Source organism: Poecilia reticulata, chromosome 11, assembly GCF_904066995.2.
Source record: "Poecilia reticulata chromosome 11, P_reticulata-male-v2, whole genome shotgun sequence".
Lineage (NCBI taxonomy): Eukaryota > Metazoa > Chordata > Actinopteri > Cyprinodontiformes > Poeciliidae > Poecilia > Poecilia reticulata.
In genome coordinates this window covers 23666295-23683411 of record NC_088840.1, presented here as the reverse complement: position 1 = coordinate 23683411, position 17117 = coordinate 23666295, and the positions used below count along the sequence as shown (strand labels likewise).

The 17117-nt window shown below is 39.6% G+C and overlaps 2 protein-coding genes and 1 long non-coding RNA gene across 3 annotated transcripts in view; all 3 read left to right on the top strand.

Annotated features, from left to right (window-relative positions):
* LOC145553843 (uncharacterized) overlaps window positions 1-17117 on the top strand; it is a 49797-nt gene that overhangs the window by 9490 nt on the left and 23190 nt on the right. The gene's annotated exons all lie outside the window — the stretch shown is intronic.
* On the top strand, window positions 4422-7003 carry LOC145553818 (uncharacterized; the record flags this gene model as incomplete). The annotated part of the gene is made up of 1 exon (XM_081612824.1): window positions 4422-7003. A coding segment is annotated over one exon (1863 nt), but the record flags the coding sequence as incomplete, so codon positions are not given.
* LOC103472526 (uncharacterized) lies at window positions 11316-16764 on the top strand. Its single transcript, XM_081612823.1, has 3 exons — window positions 11316-11328; window positions 12152-12218; window positions 12311-16764. Exons 1-3 carry the CDS (start codon window positions 11316-11318, stop codon window positions 13248-13250), a joined length of 1020 nt encoding a protein of 339 aa, XP_081468949.1. The 3' UTR covers window positions 13251-16764.

The following is a 17117-nucleotide window of genomic DNA, read 5'->3' as shown; positions in this document are numbered from 1 at the left end:
CAGCGCCTCCCTAGCCCTTATCCAGGTCCCTTTGCACTGACCATTATGTTATCATTAATATTACTATCACTATTGTAGATGTTTTGATTTTTATGCTTGTTTCTGTATTTATCATCAAAAATAATTTCCCAGAGAATAAAAAAGCCATGGGAATAGAAATTATTTTCACAGGCGTCTACAAAAAATGCAATGAACATTCAAATTTAAATCTGTAGGCCTAACAGCAGCCAATCAGAGTGGAAAAAATATTTTTATTTTGTGCCATTTTCTAGTTAAATATTCCACAAAATGAGCAGATTAAAGATGTTCAACATGCCAGTTTAAACTTTGAACTATTTGCAAAACGACTGAGCTCTGCAACATTAAAACATGGATAGAACTGTAACTACATTAATCATAACTCTTCTTCTCTTCAGTGTTTGTCAGTTTCTGGTGGAGCAGCTCTGTGCTGCCTTCAGGAGAATGGGACATCACAGCATCATCCATAAAATTTCACCCACATGGCATTTATTGTGCAAACCAGAGCTTTCAGTGGAAATACAAAAGTTTCAGGTCCTTTTAATGCCATATAAAAATGAGACAGAAACATGGATTATACCTTTATATAGACCTGTCTATTGATTTATAGATTAATAGTTTTACTGGACAGAAATTACAAAGAACAAATCAGGTTCTTAATCAAATCCTAATGAGTCAAATTGAAAGTGTCATGGAGTCATCAGCCTCATGACATTAACACTGACATGAAAAATAATATTGAAGAAATAATAAATCTAATTAAAAACATAAATAATTGATCAGTTCTTTACTGTTATGGTCTGTAAGATATTTATTATCAGTACTAGATGTGGTCTCAACAAACCCATGATATTTCAACAATATTATTTTACCTTTTATCTGGAAATAGTGTCTGTTTATTCTTGCTATACAGTCCTCTGTATTAATTATTGCTCAAAAGGTTTTGCCATACCAGTTTATTCCTCTGTATTTACTTTAGTTTCTTAATTTATTCTTGCATTTTGTTCTTCATTATTATCCTCTCTTGGTTTATCACTATGTCCACTTTAGTTTCTTTCCTGTTGCTAGATTTATTTTATCGTTTATTGATGCTCACCACCAGTAATTTTCACTCATCACCTGCTGCACCGCCTAATCGTACCGCCCATGTTGAGAACCGCTAGTCTAAAAAGTACTTAATTGCTTTCAAGTTGTGCTTAACAGAGAGGGTACATACACAAATGTTGAAAATATTTTTCAAACTTTGCCAAATGTAGTTCTCTAAAAGTTTAATAGTAGAAATCATGAAAAAGACAGTTCAATTTAGAAAGACCATACCCAAACCTTACAATGAACTGTACATGCAGGGCAGGTCTCCAGGTCTTTAGGATTTTGTTAAAATTTGTATTCTACATACAGCATAACCACTAAACAGCATAACCCTGAAACAAAAGTAAAAAAGCTAAATATGTAAGTGGTGTAAATATCTGCAAGCATTCCTTATTTTGCTGTAAGTTACAGTACAGTTGTACAATATTTTACCAATACCATGACCATCAAAGCCTTACACATTTGTTCTTCTGTCTGACTACATTTTAAAATTGATTGACCACCACAGATCTATCACCATTAAATGTTAAAACAGCTATTTAAATAACTAAAATGTGTGAAAGCTGCTGTGGAAGTCAGAATGTGAGTTAAGTTGTGGCGTTTTAAAATGACTATATATATTTTTTTAAAAAGCAATAAACCAATAAACCAGGTGTTGAGCTAACTAGACACATTCCTTGCAGCAGCACAATAAATTTATTAAAACCAAAAGCAAAGAGTCATATTATTATTAGGGAAAAAATCCTGTGGGGCTGGTATGTGTATAAAACTAAAATAAAACAAAGCTGAACTAAGTTTAATTAGCTGTCTTTACAGCTATAAGTGCAAAATCAAAATATAAACAAAAATTCTTAATTCTATGTTTTAGTAATGCACAGAGTGATTGTAGAAATTAATAAAAAAGAAACAAGTAACAGAATTATAAACTTCATACCATTTTCAAATTTTCTAACAGGAAAGGAAACAATGTTCAACCAGTTTACTTTGGAAGGTTTAGAAAAGAAAAAAAAAATACCATCAGGTAGCCACACCTAAAATAAAACATTGTTACATAATTGGAGAGTAATTTCCATCTTCGTATGCTCTGATGTCACAGCACCTGCTCTGGGTGGATATAAAGCTTCTGTGTTCAACCAGTAAACGGTACCAATCAACCGGCAAGTTGAAAGGAACAAAGAACATCACAACTTCAGTCACTGAAGCGAAAAGAGCATTTTGGACGCAACTTGTAAGCGCCTACAATTTTGACAATTCTCAGTCATTGATTACTTAGATCTTTTTAGTAATGTATAATTATTACAGTAATATTAATGTGATGGGAATTTACAGATATTTTGCTACAAATTGTAATGGTGATGACTTAAATGAATTTGTGTTTTAGCATAAAAATAACTGGTGGTTAACAACTTATATCACCAAGACTGCTGTAAAGTCTATGACTGTACAATCTCTCGAGTTTCCATATTTAAAAAAACTTTTACTGATTTAAATTATAATAAGAATTTCATTTCATTATAACCTAGAGCTGATCAAACTGAAATAAGTCAGTTTGATCAACAGATTCAAATCTGAATTAGAATCAGTATAAGTGATTTTATTATATATTTAAGAAAAAAAATTTGGTTGGTTGACATTTTTTAGATGTGTTGTGACATGGAAAACCTTGGTATTTAAGTAAGATTAATTTGAATTCAGTAAGTACTTATGTGATAAAGTAATGCTCCAATGACTGCATGTTTTGCAAACCAAAACAAACATAAACTGAACTTATAAGGAACAAGATTATACAAAAAATGTAAAAAAAAAAAAAAAAAAAGGTCAAAACAATAAAAAAATGTGAAATCTAATTTAAAATATCATTTTGAATTAGATTTGATTCAACATTTGTAGTAAAAATGCAGAAAGACAAGTAGAAGAGATGCCATGTAACAGTTTTCAGTTTAATCCCTTAACTGTCAAGAAGACACCAGTGTCCTCATGGGCTCATTGACTTACAGGTAAGTATTTGAGGATGACAGTTAAAGGATTAAACAAATTCATAGCTACAAATAACAGCTGAAAATGTCTTATTTTGAAACAGAAAGGACTTCTTCTGCAACTATGTTGAAGATTATATCCATTCTACTTCTGGTTGCTGGTAAGGACATAAACATGAACTTCTAATGAATGATAGTAAAAATTAGACGAACAGCAAACTAAGCCAGAGTTTTCTGTCATTGTGGAATAGTAGGGACAGCAACTGCTGCCCCAACAACAACCACTGCAGCACCGACAACTACCACTGCTGCCCCAACAACAACCACTGCTGCCCCGACAACTACCACTGCTGCCCCGACAACAACCACTGCTGCCCCAACCACTACCACTGCTGCCCCGACAACTACCACTGCTGCCCCGACAACTACCACTGCTGCCCCGACAACTACCACTGCTGCCCCAACAACTACCACTGCTGCCCCAACAACAACCACTGCTGCCCCAACAACTACCACTGCTGCCCCGACAACAACCACTGCAGCACCGACAACTACCACTGCTGCCCCAACAACAACCACTGCTGCCCCGACAACAACCACTGCAGCACCGACAACTACCACTGCTGCCCCGACAACAACCACTGCTGCCCCGACAACTACCACTGCTGCCCCAACAACAACCACTGCTGCCCCAACAACAACCACTGCTGCCCCAACAACAACCACTGCTGCCCCAACAACTACCACTGCTGCCCCAACAACAACCACTGCTGCCCCAACAACTACCACTGCTGCCCCGACAACTACCACTGCTGCCCCGACAACAACCACTGCTGCCCCAACAACTACCACTGCTGCCCCGACAACTACCACTGCTGCCCCGACAACAACCACTGCTGCCCCAACAACTACCACTGCTGCCCCGACAACTACCACTGCTGCCCCGACAACAACCACTGCTGCCCCGACAACTACCACTGCTGCCCCGACAACCACTGCTGCCCCGACAACTACCACTGCTGCCCCGACAACTACCACCCCTGCCCCAACAACTACCACAGATGCCCTGACAACGATCACTGCTGCTCCAACAACAACCACCGCTTACATGACAACAACCACTTCTGCCGCGACAACAACCACTGCTGCTCCGACAACAACCACTGCTGCCCCAACAACAACCACTGGTGGGCCAACAACAACCACTGGTGGCCCAACAACAACCACTGGTGGCCCAACAACAACCACTGGTGGCCCAACAACAACCACTGGTGGCCCAACAACAACCACTGGTGGCCCAACAACAACCACTGGTGGCCCAACAACAACCACTGGTGGCCCAACAACAACCACTGCTGCCCAACAACAACCACTGCTGCCCCAACAACAACCACTGCTGCCCCAACAACAACCACTGGTGGCCCAACAACAACCACTGGTGGCCCAACAACAACCACTCCTGCCCCAACAACAACCACTGGTGGCCCAACAACAACCACTGGTGGCCCAACAACAACCACTGGTGGCCCAACAACAACCACTGGTGGGCCAACAACAACCACTGGTGGCCCAACAACAACCACTGGTGGCCCAACAACAACCACTGGTGGGCCAACAACAACCACTGGTGGCCCAACAACAACCACTCCTGCCCCAACAACAACCACTGGTACCCCAACAGCTACCACTCCTGCCCCAACAGCTACCACTCCTGCCCCAACAACAACCACTCCTGCCCCAACAACAACCACTGGTGGCACAACAACAACCACTGGTGGCCCAACAACAACCACTGGTGGCCCAACAACAACCACTCCTGCCCCAACAACAACCACTGGTGGCCCAACAACAACCACTCCTGCCCCAACAACAACCACTGGTGGCCCAACAACAACCACTCCTGCCCCAACAACAACCACTGGTGGCCCAACAACAACCACTCCTGCCCCAACAACAACCACTGGTGGCACAACAACAACCACTGGTGGCCCAACAACAACCACTGGTGGCCCAACAACAACCACTGGTGGCCCAACAACAACCACTGGTGGCCCAACAACAACCACTGGTGGCCCAACAACAACCACTCCTGCCCCAACAACAACCACTCCTGCCCCAACAACAACCACTCCTGCCCCAACAACAACCACTGGTGGCCCAACAACAACCACTCCTGCCCCAACAACAACCACTGGTGGCCCAACAACAACCACTCCTGCCCCAACAACAACCACTGGTGGCCCAACAACAACCACTCCTGCCCCAACAACAACCACTGGTGGCCCAACAACAACCACTCCTGCCCCAACAACAACCACTGGTGGCCCAACAACAACCACTCCTGCCCCAACAACAACCACTCCTGCCCCAACAACAACCACTCCTGCCCCAACAACAACCACTGGTGGCCCAACAACAACCACTCCTGCCCCAACAACAACCACTGGTGGCCCAACAACAACCACTCCTGCCCCAACAACAACCACTGGTGGCCCAACAACTACCACTCCTGCCCCAACAACAACCACTGGTGGCCCAACAACAACCACTCCTGCCCCAACAACAACCACTGGTGGCCCAACAACAACCACTCCTGCCCCAACAACAACCACTGGTGGCCCAACAACAACCACTCCTGCCCCAACAACAACCACTGGTGGCCCAACAACAACCACTCCTGCCCCAACAACAACCACTGCTGCCCCAACAACAACCACTGGTGGCCCAACAACAACCACTCCTGCCCCAACAACCACTGGTGGCCCAACAACAACCACTGGTGGCCCAACAACAACCACTCCTGCCCCAACAACAACCACTGGTGGCCCAACAACAACCACTGGTGGCCCAACAACAACCACTCCTGCCCCAACAACAACCACTGGTGGCACAACAACAACCACTCCTGCCCCAACAACAACCACTGGTGGCCCAACAACAACCACTGGTGGCACAACAACAACCACTGCTGGCACAACAACAACCACTGGTGGCACAACAACAACCACTGCTGGCACAACAACAACCACTGGTGGCCCAACAACAACCACTGGTGGCCCAACAACAACCACTCCTAGCCCAACAACAACCACTTCTGCCCCAACAACCACTGGTGGCCCAACAACAGCCTCCACAGCATGTAGTCATGCAGCAAGTTTTGTTTTGCTCACTTCAGTGATTACACTTGTGCTTTTGAAATGAGATTTCAGTTTGAAACTGGCCCCAAAACAATAGCTCTTTATTTATTAATATTTACATGTATTCAACAAATGTTTTGAATTTTCTATGTTGTAGTTTATGCTAGTTTGAATGCCCTCCTAATATGTATCAAACAATTCCAGAATATAGTTTTCATTTGCCCACCATGTTTGATATTAACCTTTTACTTTTTTCATTGAGAAGAGCAAATTATGTTTTATAATTTAGCTTGAAACTCTAATAAAGATCAAAATTAATCATAAAAATGCATCCTCATTGGAGGAAAAGTTGGCATGAATTTAAGGAAGATGATATAATGAAGGCCTGTTGATTCCAGTGTTTGTCTGTTTTTTGCAAAAATATTAAATATTTATTTTTAATACTATTGTTGCAACGTGAGATTTTGCACTAATTGTGTGATGTACAGAGGTGACTGGTTTGTAAATTTGCATTTGATTGTTATATGTTTCATATGAAGTTTTCATAGCAATAAAGAATTAAAGGAAATTTAATAGTGTTTGAGTATGCTTGTCTTCAATACTATGCACAATAGCATAGTACCACACCATAAATGTTTTTATAAACTACTATTTATAAAAACAATATTATTTGCACATTGTCACAGCAAATAAGCATTACACAACACTTTCTATCCATGTTCTACTAATCTCAAATCATGTTCAACTTGGGAAACGTAATGTATGAAATGACCAGTGCACAAGAAAATGTGAATTTCTTTGCAGGTCTGTCTGTTGCAGAATTTTGTTTTTCATTTGATCAAAAGAAAATGAAGTCTAACAAATGGATTTACTCCATGCATGGATGGTTTTCTTTTAATATTGCTTTAGAATGGATTGTGAACACCCTGTCCTTAGGACTCCTGGAGACGTGTGACAGACTATGTCACAGCAGTGAAGGCAAAACAGGAAGAACCAAAGACCAAAATGAAATCCTTCAGCTGTTCAACACAATGATTATGTGTTTTCCATTATGATGAAACCCTGTGCAAAAAGCCAGAAACTAACTGAAGTAATTCAGAACAAGATCATAGTTTTAAATTGTTGAATTTGAAGTAAAAAAAAACGTGGTAGATTTAGAAATAAAAAACAGGCTTAGGCTTAGGTGCCACACATTTATGGTTGCAGTTGTAGACAACAGTTTCAAACTTTAGCATTCATGGTTTGGAGTTGCGATCTTAACAGACCAGGCACACAGCTCCAGGTTCTACCTATTGACAAAGCATTTTGTAAAGGTAACTCTTGAGTCTCATGACTCTTAAACTGCTTCTTTACTAGAGCGTCTTCAGTTTACCCCGCCCCAGCCAGATTTGTCTCCATTAGGAGATTCCTAACAGCTGTTCTCTGTTTTCTTGTACTCACTTTAGCGGTAGTACAAGCCTCGCCGAGCTGTGTATTTCACAGAAGTGATTTGATTGACAACTGATTGCATTGTATTTCACATAGTTTCGCAGTGGACCAGAGTGCAGAAGCATAATCATGAGTTTTATCACAAGCAACACCAGGAGCAAACATGCATCAACTTTTGGAGAGGAATGATTGTGATCTCCTGCGAGATCATTCCTCTGTTAATGACTGAAGAACAGTTCAGCTCTGGTCAGCATTTGTTACATTCTGGTTAGATTTAAAAAAATGGTTTTAGCTATATGAGTGATTATTTTACGTAGGAACTTAAGACACACGATATAGTGACGTTCTTTGGAAACCAGAATGAAGTCAGTTACCTTGTCACTTGCGTAAAAGGTTCAAGTGTCATTTTAAAAGTATATATATCATCCAAATTATTCTCCATTCATTCCATGATTGCTCTTCTGGAAGACAACCAAATAAATTGAGTGCTGACATATTGAATATATTTTTTTCTTTAAATTTTCAACATTGATTTACTGCTATGTTTATCTCAATTCAGTGCCCCAAAAGATTATTTTATAACACTTCAGGAAAGCTCCTGTGGAAGTCAGAAAATTAGACATTTAAAAGTATGAAATGAGTTAATATCCTTTAATCAAGACCAGTAAAACGGTCTGTCCTCAGATGTTAAAATACACACATTTCCTGCCTCAACACACCCCATTTATTCAAGCCACAGACACAGAAGTTAAATGCAAATACATTCCAACAAAATGCATTTCACTATAAAATTACTTTCCTCTAGTCTGTAGACCATATTGTCATAAAGAAGAAATGAGGATATATTAAATATTTAAAGGGAGTACTGTGAAGAACATACACCTGATGCTTTTCTAACAAATGGTGAATTAGTTCTGTATTCTACACATACAACAAACAAAACAAACACAGCAGACTCATTTTGAGTAAATATTAGAGTTATAGGAATAAAGAGTTCTATCAGTGAGTTAGAGCTCATTGCCAACAATAAATCGTCCAAGTGCCAGAGGAAACAAAGCCTAGTCAGCAATTATAAGAAGGCGTCGAATTCTGTAATGATTCCAAACTGCTTCAATAATTATATCATAAATTGTGGACACGCTTCAATTTGGCTGTAATTATAAATTATTCCTGACAAACATTTTAATAAATGTTTGTCAGGAATAGTAGCTGGCTACAATATTTTGCTTTTTACCCTATTGGAACTTTCAGAATATTAAATAAACAATATAATAAGTTTGCTGAGGTTTTTATTTTTGTCGCATATAATGACATAATGTTGTAAATGTTTCCCAGTATAAAGCCTAAATCACTTATCAGTGTCTAAATTTAACTAAATAAATGTAAATAAATATTGCATAATGTTGACGGAGTTCCGGCAGACACACCCATGTAGCTGACATCATTATCGTCAGTCTGATAATAACACACCTTGTCCATCTAAAAAGGTAAAGCTAAAATTAAAAGAACACTGATGTCAAGGACAAACTTAGTCACAGTTTTATCTTCTACGGTAAAGTCTTGACGTTGATCACGGTTGCCTAACAGAAAACCTCAGACAAAATGGCAGCGTAGATGTTATCCATCCATCCATCCAAGTTCCAGAAAATCTAAGCATGTACATGTGAGACACACTGACCAACATTTTAAAATGCACCTCACAATTATAAAACCAAATCAGAAAAAAACATTTTTAATAAGTAAAATGATATCTCATGAGTACTTGTGTCATTTTATCTGTACAGTAGCCTAGCATAAACCAATCCCTTGTACTACACTTTGCTTCATACAGAGGGTCTGGGCTCTCTGGTGTTGAGAAATGTTGCTTCCTGGAGGCCTGGACTGTTTTGAGGTTTTAAGTTTTACCCAATCACTAGTGTTTGCCTGTTGTGTATTGATCCAGTTCGATGCTAAGAATCTTAATGGAAGTTGTCTGCGCTTTAAACAACCTCCACTACGAAGAGAGAAGTGCTGAGTCAAACAAGTCAACTGTAAATGTAAATCAAATATTTGGAAGCACAGCCAACACGGACTGAATGGCTTCGTTCACTTCCTCCTCTGCCATTGTTCAAACCGCAATTCTAAAACAGCTCAGGGTTACCAACTGTTTAACACGTAGAGTCGTTAGGAGACATTGTTAAGGGCGTTGTCATTTCACGTCAAATCCTGTACTTCACAACAAATGTATGCTCTCTGTAGTCTGTCAAGTTGAACCTAATTACACTTGACACTTGGTTGAAAAAGAATATATGGCATTTGTTGTTTGAACTCAGACACTGATCACTTATGAATGGCATATTTTGTCCTTCCAACTGATTGCTCATGATATATGCATATGACGTATGCACCTGAGTAAAAGTCAGTAAATATAGGCAGCAGATAGATGAAAATTGTCTTAGAAAATATTCACTTTGACTTGCAGTTTTTTATTGTATTAATGTAACAATAGTCACTGTGTCAGTAACTATGAAACTTGCTCATGGTTTAGAGCAATATATATATATATATATATATATATATATATATATATATATATAAATTCGCAGCCTGCGTGTGTTGCTCTCCTCTTTCCTTCACACTGCGCAAGCGCGCAGCAGTAAATCCTAAGCAATGTGGTGAGGAACTGAACTTGAACGCTCTGAGAGTGAACTGCGAACGGGGAAGTTTGCGCGTTGCGGTGGAAAACTACCTCGGGGGTGAAGCACGTCAAAATGCATGAACACAACGAATCTAATGTGACATTTAAAAAACAATCACTTGACGGAGTTCGGCTACATCGAGGCTCAACACATGAAAAAAGGACTTCCGGAGCGACCAGTAAAGCAGCGCACAACTACAAACACTCACTCGGATTAGCATCACGGTCGGAAAGTTAAACAAATAAGCTGAAAAATAATTTACGGCAAGTCTTCGAGCTAGCGGTGTGAGATGCTAGTTCTGTTCTCGTTGTTGGACCGCCGCTACGCGCTGCTGGTAGTATTTATTTCACAGACGTAGCGCCGTTTCTGCTCCACCTGCAGTGAACTCTCACACTAAACCTCTGCTTAAAGCTGCAGCACGGAACTTAAAAAAAAAAAGAAAAGATTTTAGATATGTATTAAAAATTTGCTGTCCTTACATAAGACAGATAATCTCTGGGAAAATAATCAATCTCCTCTGCCTCCCCATGTGTTTTGCAGAATTACTCTGGTCGGTCAGAAACAACCAATCAGAACCAGCATTAATCAGCTAGCCAATCAGAACCAGCGTTCATCAGCTAGCCAATCAGAACCAGCATTCATAAGCTAGCCAATCAGAATCAGCATTAATCAGCTAGCCAATCAGAACCAGCATTAATCAGCTAGCCATGCTCTCAGGAAGGATTGTTTATTTTGATGCAGCCTGGGTTTGATTTTGAATGAATGTTTCCTTTTTTACTTGACATTATTTGATATAGGCAGATTTATTGACTCGTGTATAATTTATGGTATTGAGAGCCTTACTATTAAATATTATTTTACTGATTGGTTGTGTGTCCTGTGTGTCTCTGTGTTGCCCTGCGACAGACTGGCGACCTGTCCAGGATGACCCCCCCTTTCACCTGGAACGTTAGCTGGAGATAGACACCAGCAACCCTCCTGACCCCACTATGGGACAAGGGAGTAAGAAAATGGATGGATGGATGGATGGATGGATGGATGGATGGATGGATGGATGGATGGCATGTTTTTGCAATTTTCCTTTTGACTGAATAGCTGCTGTATTGTGCCTGCAAGTATATATTTTTTTTATCTGAATGGATGACTTGAAAAATACTCTTCAAGCTCTTATAATGACATTCTGATGACGTTTTTTATGTCTTTCATGTAGCGGTTTTAGATTTATAGTTTCAGGTTGGCATTTCTTACACGTCATCATACTCTGACATGTGTGGAAGCCTAAAAACGTGTTGCCCCACCTTGACCATCAATAGACCAGAGCTACACCTTGGGAGTATCCTGGCGTAGCATTGTTTTTTCTGACTATAAAAGAGGAGTTAAAATATGAGAAAGCAGTCATTGGTGAAGAACAAGTCATTGGTGAAGAACAACTTCAGAATAAGAGATCATCTGTGAGTATCCTACACCTACTAATATTTTTGAAAATGTCCTGTTTTTTACTCATAGTAATATGAAGTTTTTTATGTACGTAACATGTCTCTTGGATATATTCTTCTATTTCATTACAATTAAAATTCAAACAAAGAATTAAAAACAAATTAATAACTTAACTTGGTGCCAAGAATGTTAACAGATTTTTTAAAAAGATCTCCAACAGAAACAATTAAAAAAATTTTACTGTAGATTAAAAACCCAAGTTTGTATTTTGATTAGTTTTGATACCATGGCCTTCAACACCTTTAAAACACACACATTTGCACTTAGATTAACTTTGTTATTCACAGTGGAAATAATGATGCTCATTATTTTTTCTTTTTTTTTCCAGATACCAGAGAAAATTATGAATACCACAATGATTCCAAGGATTTGCGTGATTCTGCTTCTGTTTTCTGGTAAGATAAACTAATTTCCCCCCAATTAAAGTATTTTAAATGAGGGAAATAAGAAAATGTATATAAACTTTCAAAATTGGTTTGCCTTACAGTAGCTGCAGCACAGACCACAACCGCCGTGTCAACAACTACAACCCCACCAACGACCACAACCACTCCAACAACCACAGCCCCACCAACGACCACAACCACTCCAACAACCACAGCCCCACCAACGACCACAGCCCCACCAACGACCACAGCCCCACCAACGACCACAACCACTCCAACAACCACAACCCCACCAACGACCACAACCACTCCAACAACCACAGCCCCACCAACGACCACAACCACTCCAACAACCACAGCCCCACCAACGACCACAACCACTCCAACAACCACAGCCCCACCAACGACCACAACCACACCAACAACCACAGCCCCACCAACGACCACAACCACTCCAACAACCACAGCCCCACCAACGACCACAACCACTCCAACAACCACAGCCCCACCAACGACCACAACCACTCCAACAACCACAACCCCACCAACGACCACAACCACACCAACCACCACAACCCCACCAACGACCACAACCCCTCCAACGACCACAGCCCCACCAACGACCACAACCACTCCAACAACCACAGCCCCACCAACGACCACAACCACTCCAACAACCACAGCCCCACCAACGACCACAGCCCCACCAACGACCACAGCCCCACCAACGACCACAGCCCCACCAACGACCACTGCCCCACCAACGACCACTGCCCCACCAACGACCACTGCCCCTCCAACGACCACTGCCCCTCCAACGACCACAGCCCCTCCAACGACCACAGCCACTCCAACGACCACAGCCCCACCAACGACCACAGCCACTCCAACGACCACAGCCGCTCCAACAACCACAGCCGCACCAACGACCAGCACAACAGTATCTACTACCACCTCGTCTGCCTTTCTGAACAAAGTCAGTCTCATGTCAGTCATAATGGCTTTGATGATTCACTGTCCTTATATATATGCTTAATCTGATTCTTGCTGCTCACACCATAAACTTATGTAGGGGATTTTGCTTAATTTATCCTGATATTTTTAACTGTATGATAGTTATTTATGGATTTTATGTATTTATATAGATATTCTTTCTGTTTATAACTATTGTCAGATATCTTATCAATTAATCAAATTTTATTTGTATGGCACATTTCAGCAACAAGGCATTACGAAGTGCTTTACATCATAACAAACACAATATATTAAAATATGTGAGGCTCATATGAGGCATATGAGCCTTTATGCTACATTTAAGTAATAAATTATTGCGGATGCATACCATGAGGTTTGTAACGTTCATTTAATTGCTTGCCATCATCAGTCAATGGAAATAAAGTAAAAAGAAAACAAAAAACATATTCACTTCAATTATTTCAGCTTATAAAATGTATTTCTCTCTATTAAAACTTAAATGATTTACTGTTCCCCCTTTTGAGGTGTTGGCTATATTCAACTCCTAACCAGAGCAAATTAGATGTATCTAACCCTATTTCATTGTATATCCTTCCATTCATATGATTACTAGTTTTTCAAATGTACAGTCAACATCAACATCTTTTACAGCTGATTCAATAACAACTGCACTGGTTGTAGCAGCAACAGTCAACTATAGATATCAAACATGTTTTGTGCCAATAAGGAGAATTTAGTTTTTTTTCATCATTCAGTTTGAGACTGTTTGAGCTGAACCAGGATTTTATTTCTGGTGGGACGGTGAAGTTAGGTTTTTTGGGTGTCTTTGACAACAGAATGAAAATGGATGTTAAATTTGTGGAAAATGTTGTCAAGGGAAAGTTGTAATCCTAACAACTTGAGTTGGTTGAACCCTGAGAGATATGAGTAAAAACGGGCTGGGGGTGCTGTAATAACACTGATGGAAGAAAATCTCCTGAGAAGGACAGACTGATAGTGTCAAAGACTGCACTCAGTAGTAATAGAAGCAAAGCTCTTGAGTTGGCTTAAATGTGTACTGTGTCACAATTTTGTACTTCTGCCACAGAGAAAACCAGATCCTGAGTTTATATTTTAGCTTGGCCTTTCTTTGAGGAATTTAGTTGTTATCACTCTTCCTTGGTTTTATCTATACATCTTCTTAATTACAAAAAAAAAACATGCATGTTAAATCTTCTTGTGATTCTTGTGTTGACCAGCGATAGATTGGTCTTTTTTTTTTTAGGTACTTCACTAGTGACAATTTTTTAAATGAGTTTTATATTTCCAGAACAGCATTGGCAGAACGGACACAAGTACCACAAAAATAAGTAAAGTCGAATTTCCAAATTTGTTTAGCCTGGGCCTCGGGTGATGCGGTTCATGAGTGGAGAAGTATGTGTGAATTGGTTAGTGGATGAAATTTACTGGAGCAGAAGGAGGCGCACAGGGGTGCCTCTGTACCCTACCACCAGCCAATTGGCCGCTGGATATTGTGACCGATGATGAATGTTGCCATGAGAAAGATGGTTTTATAAAATGCATTACAAAAACCAGCGTGACTTGTAAAACCATACATGCGGCAACGCGTTAATCACCATCTACAAAAACAAACTAAAAAAATCATTTTGCACCACTTAGGAAGTTTTTATAAGAAATAAATTGGCCATTTTCAGGTGTCTGTGAAATCCAATTGAAATAGGTGTGTTCGATTATGGTCACGTGGGACTCCTTCGACCAACGACTTTAGTTTGAAACAACACTTGCCTAATCTGTGATTAAAAAAAAGGCACAGGTTTCAGTTTTGGTGAGCTTTACAAAACACTCATCTACTGTTGGCTGCTTTGTTCAGGGCACATGTAGACACTCCACATGAATATGTCCACTAAGAAACAACAGGCATTCTGTTTGCTTACCTAAATCCTGTCACGCCTGCTTAGGCGTGGCATCCCAGCCCATGTTTAGATTTGCTCCACCGATTGTTTTTGTTCATCTACCATATTAAGTTGTGACTTCTAAGCTTAAAAAAAGTTAATCAGGAAACAAATGACTAGTTTATGGAATAATTTTACAAAAATATTAATTTGTGTTTGCGCTTTGGTCATTTTTAGGATGGAATTTTTGTTATTAAGGTTGTGCCAAATTTTGTTGATTTCTTTGTTTTTGTTATGCTTGTTTAGGTCTTGTCATATGCGCTTCACTTTTTAAAGTTTAGTTTCTTACTTTTTTGGGGATTTGTTCCTTGGGACCTTGCCTGTGTTTTTCTCTTTTCTGCTAATATAAGCCTTTTCTCTTTTAATTTGTAGATCATTTTGTGTTGTTAATTAGTCTCTTTGTCTACCTGCACTGTAAAAATAACCTCTCTAATTTACAGTATAACACCAGCATCTGTGGTTCCCAGGATTTTACTGTATAAATATTGTAAAATCTGTATTCATGGGATAAAATCCAGTGGCTGCCAGAATTCCGCAGCAACCACAGCTGCCGGTATTTTACCGCAAATTAGAGATGTTTGCATTATGTTGGACTTTACGCTTTTCCACAGCTGCTCTGTGTCCATCTGATTACATTTTACGTGGTTTCAATGCCACTTCCCAGCTTTTACTCAGTAAATCTGTTTTTATTTTTAAATACTTTTTATCTCTTGCTTTTTGGGTCCAACAAAACATGACTTTTCTCCATAAGACTCACTGCTGTATTATAACAATCCTAAACTCTAGTGGAAAATAGATGTAGTGCCCGTCACTAGATATTGCCCTAGATATTGTTGATGCTTTTTGTTATCTGATAACTGAGTTTTTCGCATATGGCAGGGCGTGAGATTTTTGAATGTGGTGCTGTGCTGAAGCTTACATGGGAGAGACAGGGAGGAAACTCGGTGTCAACAAATAGGAACGCAAAAACAGTTGAAAGAAGACGCCCTGAGATTAGATTTTAAGAGATTAACCAGTCGAACTGCCCTATAAAACCTTCTGAATCATGGCATGAGGGGATGTGTTATGTGATTTAAATGACTCATGCTTGAAACAAATTCACGGTGGATTATTTCTAAACAATGTTTTATATTGGTATAACTGGTCTGACGAAAGGGAGAAATTGCTCTTTGTGGATTTAGAATTAGACAAAGTTGGTACAGACATAAATGATTTGATATCTGTTTTTCTTTACGTGACTAAATCAAATATGTTTCTAATTTAGTATTAGCCTGGACATTAAAAAGTGCCAGTTCACAGTAATAAAATAGTGTCTTTATAATCATGATTCAGTCACTGTTCAGTGGTGCTACAGCAACTTATTTATCAGAGAAAACTACAAAAATAAATAGATGTAGAACCAGACCAAATAAAAGTTAGCACACAGAGGTCCTTCTGAACCTCTTGTGACCACTAAAATGTTTAAAGATACTCTCATGTTTACCCTTTTTTAAAAATTAAAATAAGCAGTATGTTTTTTATAACAGCCTAAAAGCAAAGTGGTTTGAGGTGGTTGATTAGTTGTGGTTTCAATTTTTTTCTATTTTTCTTTTTATCTAAGACATCTTAGGAAAAAAATGTTGTAAAAGGAGTGTTTTTATTTTGTTTTGCACTGACATCAAACATCTGCATCACTCTGTGTTAGCATTATTAGTTTCTGTTTTATTAGGTAGCTGTGTTGTGAAACGATAAAGGAAGAATAAATAATATTTACAAAGGTGAAACCATCAGTAACCTGAAAAGTATGTTGACGGTAACACCTTTTTTTTGTGAGCGTTGGCGGTAAGCCATCAGTTCACATTCATCAGGTTTTTCACTTATCAGACATGTGTAACTGGCTAAATGGAATCTAACCTGCAGAGGGTGTTTTATAGTTATTATCTGTAAGATTGAAGTTATTTTTTACAGTCAGTAATATCAGCACAGATTAGTAACTTTTAGG